General features: G+C 37.1%; 2 protein-coding genes across 9 annotated transcripts in view; one reads left to right on the top strand and one right to left on the bottom strand.

Moving 5' to 3' along the window:
- LOC134349711 (dicarboxylate carrier SLC25A8-like) overlaps window positions 1-11,908 on the top strand; it is a 58,640-nt gene extending 46,732 nt beyond the window's left edge. For all 6 annotated transcript variants that reach the window (XR_010018756.1, XR_010018753.1, XR_010018755.1 and 3 more), the window contains one exon: window positions 11,366-11,908. The gene's annotated coding sequence lies outside the window, so the exon portion shown is untranslated. The remainder of the gene's footprint in view (window positions 1-11,365) is intronic.
- Window positions 8,643-15,720, bottom strand: part of c2cd3 (C2 domain containing 3 centriole elongation regulator) — a 170,524-nt gene continuing 163,446 nt past the window's right edge. For 2 of the 3 annotated variants that reach the window (XM_063054447.1, XM_063054445.1), the window contains one exon: window positions 8,644-10,185. In XM_063054447.1, coding sequence (XP_062910517.1) covers window positions 10,054-10,185 — 132 coding nt within the window. In that variant the 3' untranslated portion in view covers window positions 8,644-10,053. Of the gene's footprint in view, window positions 10,186-15,720 lie in introns of all 3 variants that reach the window. The other variant, XM_063054448.1, reaches the window with a different exon arrangement.

Consider the following 15,720-nt stretch of genomic DNA (forward strand, 5'->3'; position numbering starts at 1 on the left):
GTCTCTTAAATTTAAATAATCTTCCTCAAAAGAAAATTTGCAGGTCAGCTTTCCTTTTTTACTATGATTCTAATCTGTGGAACTCAATACAGTACCTTGCAGACTTTTAAATAGTAGCTCAAACCTACTTATTTAACCTTGCTTTTAACCAATATAATGTTGTCTTTTAGTTTTATGTTTGCACTTTATCTCATTGCAAAGTATTTTGAACTACATGGCTTGTATGACAAGTGTTTTTAAGTGACCTCTCTCCTGGCACCCTGTAAGCAGCCAAAGTACAACACCTGCCCATTCACCTCTCCCTCGCCTCCATTCAGGGCCCCAAACAGTCCTTCCAGGTGAGGCAACACTTCACCTGCAAACCCGCTGGGGTCATTTATTGAGTCTGGTGCTCTCGATGCAGCCTCCTCCACACTGGTGAGAACTCGTAAATTGGGGAACTGCTTTGTCAAGCACATGTGCTCCATCTGCTAAAAGCAGAACTTCCCAGTGCTCAAACATTTTAATTCCGATTCCCACTCCTGTTCTGACATGTCAGTCCATGGCCTCCTCTGGTGCCACAATGAGACAACTCTCAGGGTGGAGGAGCAACACTATATTCTGTCTCGGTAGTGTCCAACCTGATGGCATGAATATAGTCATAGTCATACTTTATTGATCCTGAGGGAAGCTGGTTTTCGTTACAGTTGCACCATAAATAATTAAATAGTGATAAAACCATACATAATTAAATAGTAATATGTAAATTATGCCAGGAAATAAGTCCAGGACCAGCCTATTGGCTCAGGGTGTCTGACCCTCCAAGGGAGGAGTTGTAAAGTTTGATGGCCACAGGCAGGAATAACTTCCTATGACGCTCTGTGCTGCATCTCAGTGGAATGAGTCTCTGGCTGAATGTACTCTTGTGCCCACCCAGTCCATTATGTAGTGGATGGGGGACATTGTCCAAGATGGCATGCAACTTGGACAGCATCCTCTTTTCAGACACCATTGTCAGAGAGTCCAGTTCCATCCCCACAACATCACTGGCCTTACGAATATCAATTTCTCCTTCCAGTAAAAAAAATTCCCTCCTCTTCCCCTTGTTGATTTCCTCCAGCATATTGTGAGTTGCTTCTGAAAAATGACATAATAGGATAGAGAAATAAACCAGACTAAAAAATTGTGCAACCTGATTAACATATTGACTACAAAAATTCTGCATTAAGTAGCAGATGTTAACTCTTCCAGGGATGAAAGAGTTACTGTATGAGGAACATCTGGCAGCTCTTGGGCTGTATTCCCTGGAGTTCAGGAGAATGAGAGGAGATCTCATAGAAACATTCCGAATGTTAAAAGGCCTGAACAGATTAGATATGGCAAAGTTATTTCCCATGGTAGGGGAGTCTAGAACAAGAGGGCACAACTTCAGGATTCAAGATTGAAGTATGTCCAATTGGAACAGAGATGCAGAGAAATTACTTTAGTCAGAGGGTGGTAAATCTGTGGAATTTGTTGCCATGAGCGGCTGTGGAGGCCAAATCATTGGGTGCATTTAAAGGCAGAGATAGATAGGTTCTTGATTAGCTACAGCATCAAAGGGTATGGGGGGAAGGCAGGGGAGTGTGGATGACTGGAAGCATTGGATCAGCCCATGATTGAATGGCAGAGCAGACTCAACAGGCCGAATGGCCTACTTCTGCTCCTATATCATATCGTATGGTCTTAATTAAACATAAAAAAAAATCAGATCTCTTCAATTCAAGAAAGTTAGATTTAGATTGATGTATGTATTTCACTAGATATGTGCTGTATAATGTCATATATGCTTTTGCATTTAAAATATGCGCATAAACAAATGATTGCTTGGCAGTACATTGCTCTTCCAATCTTTGGAATAGTTTGCAGAAAGTGCCAGTCTCTCCTCGCTTGGTGGCCCAATCGAATCAGAGACAGGGAGGCAACTCACAGGTCTGTCAGCGAGATTTAAAAAAAGAGCGTTCGTGGGCTTTCACTGTTTTTCTGGTGGCCCAATTGAATCAGGAGCAAGAGAAGAGGCAACTCACAAGTCTGTGAGTGAGATTTTAAAAAGGTGTGTTTGTGGACTTCTGGCGTTTCCAGTGGCCCAATCAAATAGTAATTCATTAGCAAGGAAAAATAAAAATAATAACAAGCGGAGCAGCCATTGTGTGTGTGGACCACCGCAAGAATGGGAGGCTTTGGCGAAAACTGGCTTGGGGAGGTAGGTGTCTGGAAAGTTGCTTCTTCTTTATCGTCTTCATTTCTCATCTGCTAGTACATAGCTAGTGCAGTGAAGATGGCTCCGCATAAAAAAACACAACGTGAGATGTGGGAGGCCTCCAGCCTGCCAGATAAGCACATCTGCAGCTTGATGACCTTCGACTCATACAGAAGGATACAGATAGGAAGAATGGGGGGGGGGCGGTGATCACACCTAAGTTGCAGGAGGAAGGTACCTGGGTGACCGTCAGGAGAGGAAAAAGAAGTGTGCTGTTAGTGAAGAGTATCCTTGTGCCCATTCTCCTCAACAATAAGTATAGCGCTTGGTTACTGCTGGGGCGGTGAGGGGGTGGGTACCTACCAGAGGAAAGCCGCAACGGCCAGGTCTCTGGCATGGTGGCTCAGAAGGAAAGCGGGGAGAGGACCACAATAGTGATAAAGGAATCTATAGTTAGTGGACTAGACACAAGGTTCTGTGGATGCGATAAAGACACCCGGGTGAAACATTGCCTCCCAGGTGCCAAAGTCAGGGGCATCTCAGATCGGGTCCACTGCATTCTAAAGGGGAAGGGTGAGCAGCCAGAAGTTTTGGTACATATTGGCACCGATGACATAGGTAGTAAATGGGAGGAGGTTCTGTAGTGAGAATTTAGGACCACCCGATTAAACGGAAGAAAATTTTTAAAGTATTCCATAGGATGATATTATTTTTGTACAAGAAACTCATGTCCGGAAAGAGGATAATCAACGTTTCTTTAGATTCTGGAAGGACCAACGGTACCATGCGAATTCACAGGCTAAAGTAAAAGGCGTTTCTATATTTATAGATCCGTCAATTTCATTTATGCACATGAGACGATTTCAGATTCTAATGGCAGATTTTTGTTGATTACTGGCTTGCTATTTAACAAAAAAGTTGCTATGCTCAATGTTTATGCCCCAAATGTTGACTGTCCTGATTTTTTTAAGAATCTCCTCACATCTCTTCCTAACTTAAATGACTATATGCTGATTATGGGTGGTGATTTTAATTGTTGTTTAAATCCTTTGATAGATAGATCCAAGTTTAATCAAGCACTTACGAATAAATCGGCTACCCTTATTAACTCTTTTATGACCGACTCTGGAATCTCAGAAATTTGGAGATTCTTACATTCGAATGACAAAGAGTTCTCATTTTTTTCACATGTACATCAGCACTGTTCAAGAATTGACTACTTTCTTATTGACTCTCAATTAATTCCTTTTGTTACAGGTTGCCAATATGACTCTATTGCTGTTTCTGACCATGCACTGTTGAAATTATTTATTAACTTAAGGGATACATCTATTAATTCTAGACAATGGCGATTTAATACCACTTTGCTTCAAGATTCAGATTTTGTTAGGTTTATTGATGAACAGATTAAGTTTTTCTTTACAATGAATTCCACGGATGATATTTCCAGTGGGACACTCTGGGATACTTTTAAAGCATATATTCGTGGACAAGTTATTTCATACACTGCTGGACTAAAAAAGCGAACTAATAAGGAAATACTTAAACTGGTCGACAAGATTAAAGAAGTTGATAAGAAATATTCTATAGCTCCTGATCAAGAACTTTATAAACAGAGAGTTGAACTTCAAATGGAACATAATCTCTTATTATCATCTTCGATTGAAAGTCAATTAACCAAAACTAAGAGTCAATTTTATATACATGGTGATAAAACTGGGACATTTTTAGCTAATCAACTGAAATCGGCCTCGGTTAAACAACAGATTCTTAAGATTCGTAAACAAGATGGCACTTTGACAGTTGACCATGACGAGATTAATAAATTCTTTCAAGAATTTTATACCTCCCTATATCAATCAGAATTTCCTGATGACTCCACTATAATGCATGAATTTTTTAAGGAACTGAATATTCCAGAATTATCATCTAATGAACGTTCAAAACTAAATGTACCTATTATAGTAGAGGAAATAAAGAATGCTATTTTTTCAATGAACTCAGGTAAAGCACCTGGTCCAGATGGATTTACAGTAGAATTTAAAAAATTTTTCTTAACTACACTAAGTCCTTGGCTATGTAGTGTTTTTAGGGATGCAGTGTCAATAGGTAAATTACCACAATCTTTTTATCGAGCTTCTATTTCCCTAATTCTTTAAAAAGATAAGGATCCTACTGAACGTGCATCTTATAGGCCTATATCTCTGCTGAATGTCGATTCTAAGATTTTTTCTAAAATATTGGCAATGAGATTGGAGAATGTATTACCCCAAATTATTTCTGCTGATCAAACTGGATTTATTAAAAACTGTTACTCTTTTTTTTAATATTAGGAGATTAATGAATATTGTTTATATGCCTTCACCCAAAATTCCAGAATGTGTTATTTCATTGGATGCTGAGAAAGCTTTTGATAGAGTTGAATGGATATATTTATTCAATACCCTTGAGAAATTTAATTTTAGTCTGATATTCATTTCCTGGATTAAACTGATATATTTTACCCCTTTTGGCCTCGGTATTTACTAACAACCAAAGATCCCTTTTTTTCATTTATTCCGTGGTACTAGGCAGGGTTGCCCTCTTAGTTCATTACTATTTGATATTGCCTTGGAACCGCTAGCTATTGCCATTCGTGACTCCCCTAATATATTTGGCATTACCCGTGGAAATGAGACTCATAAATTATCACTATATGCAGATGATCTACTATTATATATTTCTAACCCAGGAAAATCTATTCCGGCAGTATTAACTTTGCTTGCTCAGTTTAGTAGTTTTTCTGGTTATAAACTGAACCTAGGTAAGAGTGAACTCTTTCCATTAAATATGCAAGTTCCCATTTATAGAAACTCTTCATTTAGAGTGATTACTATGTTACTTATTTGGGAGTTAAAATTACTAAGAGACATAAGGATCTATTCAATTTCAACCTTTTACCATTAATCAATCAGGTTAAACAACTGATTACTAAATGGTCCCCTTTGTCTCTATCACTAATTGGCCTTTTAATGCTATTAAAATGATTATTTTACCCACATTTTTATATTTATTTCAAGCGATACTGATTTTTATTCCTAAATCTTTTTTTGATACTATTGACTCTAAAAGTTCCTCTTATATATGGCAAAATAGAAATCCCAGATTAAGTAAAAAATACTTACAGAAATCTAAGAAAGAGGGTGGTTTGGCATTGCCTATCCTAAGATTTTACTACTGGGCAATTAATATCCGATATTTAATATTTTGGACACAAGATTGGAATATAACTCCAAGCCCATATTGGGTAAACCTTGAAGGCCACTCTGTACAAGGGTTTTCTTTAGCCTCCATTTTAGGAACTTCACTGCCTTTTGCACTATCTAAATTGAATAAACAAATTTTCAACCCTATAGTTAAACATACATTGCGAATATGATTTCAATTTTGTAAATTTTTTGGACTGAATGAACTTATGTTATCAAGCCCTATTATATCTAATTTTTTTTTCCAACCCTCGGTAATGGACCAAGCCTTTTTGATATGGAAAATGAAAGGTATAATATGTTTTTGTGATTTATTTCTGGATAACTGCTTTATGTCTTTTGAGCAGTTATCTGAGAAATCTGATTTGCCTAGATCCCATTTTTTTAGATACCTACAAATAAGAAATTTTTAAAATACTACGTTGCCTACCTTTCCGACTTCAAATCCTTCTGGCATTCTTGATAAAATTTTAGGTTTTAATCCTTTGCAGAAGGGATTAATAGCAATAATTTATGATATAATTATCAAATTACAGCCAGATATATCTGATAAAATCAAAAATGAATGGGAAAGGGAACTTCAACTTTTCCTACCTATAGAGAAATGGGAAAATATTTTTCAATTAGTTATTCTTCCATACATTAATACAATTTAAAGTAGTACACAGAGCTTATATGTCCAAAGATAAACTAGCTCGTTTTTATTCCCATATAAACCCTACTTGTGATAGATGTCACTCTGAAGTGGCTTCTTTAACTCATATGTTTTGGTCCTGTCCTCTTTTGGAAAAATATTGGAAAGACATTTTTGATATTATTTCAACAGTTTTATGCTTTGATTTAAAACCCCATCCTATTATGGCAATCTTTGGATTGCCAATGGTAGAACATAAATCTTTGTTTTCTTCAGCCTGTCGAATGATAGCTTTTGTTACTTTAATGGTGAGAAGGTCCATTTTGTTGAACTGGAAGGAAACTAATCCTCCAACTACATTCCAGTGGTTTTCTCAAACCATATTAAGTTCAAATTTAGAAAAAATTATAAGTGATATTTTTGACCCTTCGGTTAAATTTGAAGAAACTTGGAAAACTTTTATGCAAAATTTTCATATGATGTAATTTGACCTTTCCGAATCTTTTTACTAAACTTAAATTACATGATGAGAGGAGCGGAGTTAACGACATTATTGAACGTATCTGATACAAGCTGTTGGTCTAGCCCTGTTTTGTTTTTTTTTGGGTTTTTTTCCTCTTTTTCTTTTGGGTTTTTTTTGTTTATATATATTTTTTCTTTTTATTTCTTTTTTAATGATTAATCTCATTATGAGTTTGGAAGTCTTTTATATCTATGTTACCTAAAATTCATTTTATATATGCTGATGAACATTATTCCAATCTCTTTGTACCAACTTTGTTATTGAGTTTATAATTTTGAAAAATTAATAAAAAGATTTAAAAAGAAAAAGAAAGAGAATTTAGGGAGCTAGGTAAAAAACTAAAAAGCAGGACCTCCAGGGTAGTAATCTCTGTCCACATGCCAGTGAGGATAACAAGGGGAATATTTGACAGATAAATGCATGCATGGGCAGGGTTTCAGATCTCTGAATCACAAAAGGGACATGTTACATCTGAACTGGAGGGGGACCAATATCCTTGCAGGCATGTTGCTAAAACTGTTGGGGTATAAAGTAGATGATCTTGTAGCACAGTTAAGAAATAGGCAAGTATGACATTGACAGCATCACTGAGTCTTGACTGAAAGATGATTGTAGCTGAAAGCTTAACATCCAAGGATACACATTATATCAAAAGGACGGGTAGGTAGTCAGAAGGTGTGGGGTGGCTCTGTGGTACAGTGGAGAGCATTCTGACAGGTTGCATCACTGTCTGGTATGGGGAAGGGGAACTACTGCATAGAACCTAAAGAAGCTGCAGAGGATTGTAAATTTAATCGGCTCTATCTTGGGTACTAGCCTACAATGTACCCAGGACATCTTCATGGAGCAGTGTCTCAGAAAGGCAGCGTCCATTATTAAGGAGCTCCAGCACCCAGGGCATGCCTTTTTCTTGCTGTTGCCATCAGGTAGGAGGTACAGAAGTCTGAAGGCACACACTCAGGAACAGCTTCTTCCCCTCTGCCATCCGATTCCTAAAGACATTGAGCCCTTGGACACTACCTCGCTTTTTTAATATATAGTATTTCTGTTTTTTGCACAATTTTTAATCTATTCAATATATGTATACTGTAACTGATTTAGATATCTATTTATTATTGTTATTTAATTTTGTTTTATTTCTTCTATATTATGTATTGCATTGTATTGCTGTTGCTAAGTTAACAAATTTCACATCATATGCTGGTGATAGTACACCTGATTCTGACATAGAATTGGAAGACGTAGAATCATTGTGGATAGAATTAAGGAACTGCAAGGGCAAAAAGACCCCGATGAGAATTATATACAGGTCTCCGAACAGTAGCCAGGAAATGTGATACAAATCACAACAGTAGCCGGGATGTGGGATACAAAATGCATGTCAAAATGGCAATGTTATGATGGTCATGAGGGATTTCAATAATCAGGTAGATTGGGAAACTCAGGTTGGTGTTGGATCCCAAGAGAGAGAATTTGTAGAATGCCTGCGAGTTGGTATTTTAAGAGCAGCTTGTGGCTGATCCCACTTGAGGATCAGCTATTCTGGATTGGGTGTTGTGTAACAAACTGGATTTGATTAGGGAGCTCAAGGTAAAGGAATGTTTAGGAGACAGTGATCATAATATAATAGAATTCACCATGCAATTTGAAAGGGAGAAGCTAAAGTCAAATGTATCAATATTACAGTGGAGTAAAGGGAATTAGGGAGGCAAGAGAGAGAAGTTGGCCAAAGCTGATTGGAAGGGGACATTAGTAGGGATGACGGAGGAGCAGCAATGGCTGGAGTTCTTGGGAACAATTCAGTTTTAAATCTTGAACTGTGGGGCACCTTCAATGGGAAGATTGCTGTTATTCAAGATGGCAATTTACTACCATTTTCTCAAGGCTAATTTTCAACAGGTTTAAATACATTCCTTAATATATCAATAAAACTGTTAACTAGTGTTATATAACAGCAGTAGAAAGGACCTATGAAAATATATTAGATTGTGGCTACTGCAATACAAGCTGTTATATTATTAACATATCACAATTTGCTGCAGCAAGATATTCCAACTGTTTTTCCCCCGATAGGAGAGAAAATTCACCAGAATTATGTATAGCCCCAAACCCATCACAAATGAAAACTATTGTAATACATTAAAAATAATTTATTATCAAATGGCAATTTTGTTTTGATAAACATAATTCTGTCTGATACAAATATTAAAATACAAGATTTAACTTATTTCATACCAATACAAAAATACATTCAACGGCATTATGACTAATGCAACCCTTTAACCACATGTCTACCCTGCCCTATGGTATTTCCTGTCTGCAGTACTTTTAGATTCTCACATCATCACAGTGAATCTTGTTATATTAAAAAAAATACTGACAGTTTACCACTGGTCCAATTTTTGTGCGTTATTGGCCCAACATAACCATATTACCAAAGATAGTGTAGTTCCAAAGTAATATGCAAGCAAGTAAGTAGTTTGAAGAAACTGCTCCCATTTAAGATCTACCTCATTGGTTCACATGACCTGACTGTGCTGCATATCAAAGTAAGAACCAAGACTGGGTATTGGATTATGACATTTCTTCACTACACACCTCTGACCAGCATACAGCATTATTCTCAAAAACAGTCTCTTCTCTTTGCTTCACACCAGATTAACTGAATGGTATCAGATTTGTAACAAAATCCTCCTATGCTGAGTGTTCAGCTACAATTACATATACTGTAATCGAAGAATGGGATCACTCCTAGCTCAAGTATCAGAAACCCCTATAGCCAACATTGTTGTGACTTGAGAAGAATATTCATTAACCTTCAGTTGTTAGGTGACAATAAACTGCTTCAGTAATTTGTGTCATTTAAATGGATCATGTGAACTGGTCTATTTGGAAAATAATTTTCTTATAAATGAGCAATGAAAACATTGTAATGAAGCATGTTGCCGGTGTATCACTTCAATATCTTATGTCATACAGAATATGGAAAAGATACCATCTTGCAAATGTATACTGAGTGTTCTTCAATCCCCTATAACCTCCCATTTTGGATGCTGTGCATAGAACTTACACTGCTGTGAAGCAAACAGTGTAAATGTCAGAGGATAATGCCAAGGCTTGGAAGCAAACTCAAAACTTTAATCTCTGCTTTGCGTATTTTGAAGAAAGGACTGAATGCACTAAATGTTCTGAATAAATAAGGAACAGTATCTGATAACTATAGACATGAATGAACTATGTTTTTTTCCCAGCAGCAAAAGGAACTGAAGAGTAGGATAATCAGTCTTACAGTTCTCACCGTTCAGGTCCAGATACTATACAGCTCAATAGTCACATATACCATTAACTACTAGATGAATTTACTTGGATACTCACTGATTTTTGGGTGTGAAGTACATAGGCTTTTAAAGCATTATTGATTAAAAAGATCATTTCAGCTTTTTTCTGTAAAATGCCCTGCAAAAATCTTTGCAATTCTTTCAGTTTCTTCTTTAGATAACACCTTTGAAGTTAACTTTTGTCGATTGCTCTGTCGAGAAGCTCTTGTCAGATTTGGAAATTCATTCTGGAAAAAAGTAAGTTAGGAAACATATTTGAAAGGTGAATACAAAACCAACAGAGGCAATTTACAGTTGCAAGCTGCCCCCAGCACATCCCTGACACAACCGACACATTTCACTGTATGTTTTGATGTACATGTGACAAAGCCAATCTGTTTTTTTATCTTTCAAATATCTGCCCAAAGACAAAATTATTTGTTAAATTGCTATTACAATCAGATCAGAATAATGCTATCTAATTCCATTCTTACAAGCAAGAATATGCCCATCTACTGGGGGAAAAAAAACTGAAGGTACAGAATGTAGAAAGAAAAAACCTGGAATACTTGACCAGAAATTGGATTGCATCTTCCTTTGATACACTCAAATATTACTGCATATAGTACAAGTACTATATCACATCCCAACAAAGAGATCAAGAAATTGGTTTATAAACATCTAAGCAAGAGTTTTAGCATCTTTTCTGGCTCATAAAGTGTATATCCGGGTCTTCTTGGGTCCCAACTGCAACTTTGCTGCACTGCACTCAAACAAAAAGACTGTTGCCTGCAATCCCCATGGCACCTGTAGTTCCATGGGGGGGGGGGCGGGTACACTTCAGTGCAACATAGATCAAGGTCAGGCACCCACCCTGAATCACATGCCGCACTGAGCCACACACAGCTATCTGTGGGATGATCATTACATAACATTGTTTTATCATTACATTCTCCAAAAACTACATATTAATCAGAGAAGTCTGAGTACCTTGGTATGTGCATGAGCAATGTACAATGAATATGCGCATAAGCTTTGTGCTCCCTTGTGGAAGATCCCCACGTCAGATGATGTCTTACACGCTACTTCAATGATAAATGCGTTTTCCTTGGCCTGTTAAAGTATGTTTTTATTTCTGGGAGCTGGGATCTCCAAATCATTTCATAAGGTGTGTATTTATGCTAGGAAGATATTAATAGTATAAATATATTTCACAACTGGAAGTACCTGCTGTAATTTCAGCTGGAAACAATCACTTGCGCAATTGTAAAATTTACTGCTAAGATCTATTTGGATCATTGGATCTAGGGTTGAGAGGGTGAACAGCTTTAAGTTCCTGCCATACATATCACCAAGGATCTCAAATGGTCTGTACATACCAGCTGTGTGGTGAAAAAAAGCACAACAGTCTCATCTCTTTCACCACAGATGGTTGAAGAAGTTTGGCATGAATCCCTAAATCGTAGGACTTCCTACAGGGAACAATCGACAGCATCCTGACTGGCTGCATCATCGCCTGGTATGGGAACTGTACTTCCCTCAATCGCAGGACTCTGCAGAGAGTAGTGTTGCCAGCCCAGTGCACCTGTAGATGTGAACTTCCAGTTATTCAGGACATTTACAGAGACAGGTGCGTAAAAAGGGCCCGAACGATTATTGGGGATCCAAGTCACCCCAACCACAAACTGTTACAGCTGCTACTATCTGGGAAACGGTACCTCAGCATAAAAGCCAGGACCAACAGGCTCTGGGACAGCTTCTTCAGCCAGGCCATGAGACTGATTAATTCACGCTGATACAACTGTATTTCTAAGCTATAGCGACTGTCCGGTTGCACATACTATTTAATATAAATTACTATAAATTGCACATTGCACATTTAGACGAAGATGTAATGTAAAGATTTTTACTCCTCATGTACGTGAAGGATGTAATAAACAAAGTCAATTCATTCAATTCAATACATGGTACTGAGAAGAAAGCACTACACAATCCATGTTCTAAGCTAAGGTCACTGTACTATGACCTCTAGTAAATAATCTTGATGACAAGCCAAAACTATGCAGTGGGATCCCTTACATTTTAATTTTAAAGTTGTGTATCTTAGCTTCAAATGCAGATAGATTCTTGTGAAAGTTCCACATACTCAATCCCCAGTGTTCTGGAAGGCAAGAATTACTATTTTACAGCATGATTAGGGGTTGGCTATCCTCCTCTGATTTGGCCACTGGACAAAGTAATATCTGGTATGTGGCTAATAGTTTCAAGAAAAACAGGTCAATGCTGTTTGTAATGCAGATGCTATTCTGAATTCAGTCAAAGGGGAAATCATTTTCATGGTCTATTTCACACATACTCATTGAACAAATAAGGTAGTAGCTCAAGCAAAATTAGAAGTGCATTTATTATCAAAATACGCTGGCATACATCACCATAAATTACATTAGAATGAATTTGCTTGCAGGCATTCAACGAAGAAATACAGTAGAGTCAATGAAAAACTAAACCAATGTGCAAAAGACAAACTGCAAATACAAAAAAAAGTAAATACATATTACTGAGAAGATGATTGTAGAGTCCTTAAAAGTGAGTCCACAGGTTGTGAATGTTGTTATTCATGCTGGTTCAACTGTTCCCGAACCTGGTGGTGTAGGACGTAAGGCTCCCGTAACTCCTTCCCAATGACAGCGCTGAGAAGACAGCATGGCCTGGGGGGGGGGGGGGGGGTGGTGGTCTTTGATTTTTGGATGCTGTTTTCTTGTGGCAGTGTTGTTTGTTTTGTTGTTCAGTTGTTAAGTCAAAGCTGACTCTTTGTGACCTCATGGACCATGGGGTTTTCTGGCAAGATACGGAAGTAGATTGCCAGGCCTTTCTTCCACACAGATACTGCTGCTGCCCAGGTTGGGAACTGGCTGGGTTTGAACTCAGTACCATCTACCTTGAAGTCCAGTGCTGATCCCACAACACCACCAGCTGGTCCGTGTTGTTTGTAGCTGTGCTCAATGTTGGGGAGGGCTTTTTCTACTGATGAACTAGGCAATACTGTATTACCAATGGGTGCCTACCACCTTTCCAATTCTTATTTTAATTAAACCAACTCATTTGAATTAAGGGAAGGGCTGAGAAGAATTCTGCCGGTGCATAGTACACAAAACAGCTGCAGGGATAAGACTTCGTAGATTGGCGAAGGTGGCAATGGAGAGACTAAAATACAATAATATGACCTTTTAGTTTGAGATGCCTTGAGAACTGGAACCATTTTTATCAAGTGGGAATAAAAATCTTACTGTTCCAACAAGATTTGTGATGAGTTAGTGGCGGGGTGGAAAGAGGGAAGTATAAACAGTGGAGAGGCTTTGTTAAATAGTATAATTTGACTGTGGGGCAAATTTTTAAATACTGCCACGATTTTTACATAAAGTTGATGCACGTCAAAAATCTTAGTCACATAGAACTGGATATTTTGGTTGAAAATGTGGATTAGAACAGAACTCACTGTTCTAGTGACAGTAATTAGGATGGGCGCCACAAATGTACATTTAGGATAGAATATTAGTGCCCAACTGAAACCCTGGGACCTGAGAGCTGGTAAAGTATGGATATAGGAACAGGGAACTGGTCACAGGTTGGTCAAACAGCAAACATTATTGTTTATTTGAAAACAGGGATAGATACTTTGAGTAACATACACAAATGCTGGAAGAACTCAGCAGGTCAGTCGGCATCAATGGAGAGGAATAAAGAGCTGCGTTTCACGCTGAGATCCTTCTTCACCTTAGATGCTACTGACCTGCCGGGTTCCTCCAGCATTCTGTGTTAATCTGGATTTCCAGCTTCTACAGAATCTCTAATGAGACAGATACCTTGATTTATCCTTTGAAATATGCTGAAAGTCAAAAAGCACAACTGTCCCCATGTTTAATCATGTCCATGCCTATCTATATTAATCTACTTAGGATATATCCTTCCATATATTTCCTAATTAAGAGCCTGTCTGAAGATCTCTTAAAAATTGTAAGTGTATTTGATGCCACCACCTTCTCTGAGAGTGTGTTCCAGTTCTCAAAAAAACCTTTATCCATCAGATCCTCTTTAAACTTTCTTCTCACCTTATGCCCTGACAACTGCAATCATAATCATAATACTTACGTCATTCAGTCTCCTTCATTCCAGTGAAAACAAGCCTAGTCTATTCAATCTTTTCCCATAACTATGCAACAGGTAGATAAATTCAAAGTAAACTTATTATCAAAGTACATACAGTATATGTCACCATATACAACTCTGAGATTCGTTTTCTTGTGGGCATACTCAGTAATACAATAACCATAATAGAATCAATGAAAACTGCACCCAAAAGGACAATCTTTCTTTCTTTCTTTTTAAATCTTTTTATTGAGTAAGTATACAAAAAAGGTAAGCCATATAAACATTAATACAATGTTAAAGTATAATAAAATTCCAAAAGATAACAATACCAAAAAGAAAATACTACAAACAATGTAATTTAAGCATAAAAAACCAAGATAACATAATAGTATACTAGATTTTATATATATCAATGGAAAAAAAAGAAAAAAAAACCCCCAAAAAAAAACCCACCGTGCAACTAACTAAAAGCAAAGCAAAGCAATGGGCTAACTTGAAACCAAACAGAGTTAAACTTAAAATCACGTCCTCAATCCCGACCTCCATTAAAACAGTGAGAAAAGAACAAGAAGGGTAAATATTACATTAAATGAAAATATCGAATAAAAGGTCCCCAAATCTGTTCAAATTTAAATGAAGAATCATAAAGGTTACTTCTAATTTTCTCCAGATTCAAACATAAAATCGTCTGAGAAAACCAAAAAAAGGTAGTTGGAGCATTAAGCTCTTTCCAATGTTGTAAAATACATCTTTTCGCCATCAAAGTAAGAAATGCAATCATTCTACGGGCTGAAGGGGAAAGATTACTAGAAATTTTAGGTAGTCCAAAGATAGCAGTAATAGGGTGAGGAGAGATATCTATATTTAATACCTTAGAAATAATATTGAAAATATCTCTCCAAAAAGTTTCCAAAGTAGGGCAAGACCAAAACATATGAGTTAAAGAGGCTATCTGCCCCGAACATCTATCACAGAAAGGATTAATATGCGTGTAAAAACGCGCTAACTTATCTTTGGACATATGTGCTCTATGAACCACTTTAAATTGAATTAGGGAATGTTTAGCACAAATAGAGGAAGTATTAACTAATTGTAAAATCTGCCCCCAATCATCCACAGAAATGGTAAGCCCCAATTCCTGTTCCCAATCTACCCTAATCTTATCAAATGGAGCTTTCCTAAGTTTCATAATAATATTATAAATCATAGCCGATGCACCTTTCTGACATGGATTAAGGTTAATTATCGAATCTAAAATATATATAGGAGGAAGCATTGGAAAGGAAGAAAGTATAGTACTTAGGAAATTTCTAACTTGTAAATATCTAAAAAAATGTATTCTTGATAAGTTATATTTATTAGATAATTGTTCAAAAGACATAAGGGAACCATCTAAAAATAAATCCAAAAACCGTAAAATACCCTTAGTCTTCCAAGTTTGAAAAGCGTGATCCGTAAAAGAGGGAGGAAAAAATATGTTACCTAAAATAGGAATCGCTAACCCGAATTGATTAAGATCAAAAAATTTTCTGAATTGAAACCAAATACGCAAAGCATATTTAACGATCGGGTTAGAGACCTGCTTAAGGCGTTTCGAATCAAAAGGAAGAGATGAACCTAAAATAGAACCAAGT

This window comes from Mobula hypostoma, chromosome 7 (assembly GCF_963921235.1).
Source record: "Mobula hypostoma chromosome 7, sMobHyp1.1, whole genome shotgun sequence".
Lineage (NCBI taxonomy): Eukaryota > Metazoa > Chordata > Chondrichthyes > Myliobatiformes > Myliobatidae > Mobula > Mobula hypostoma.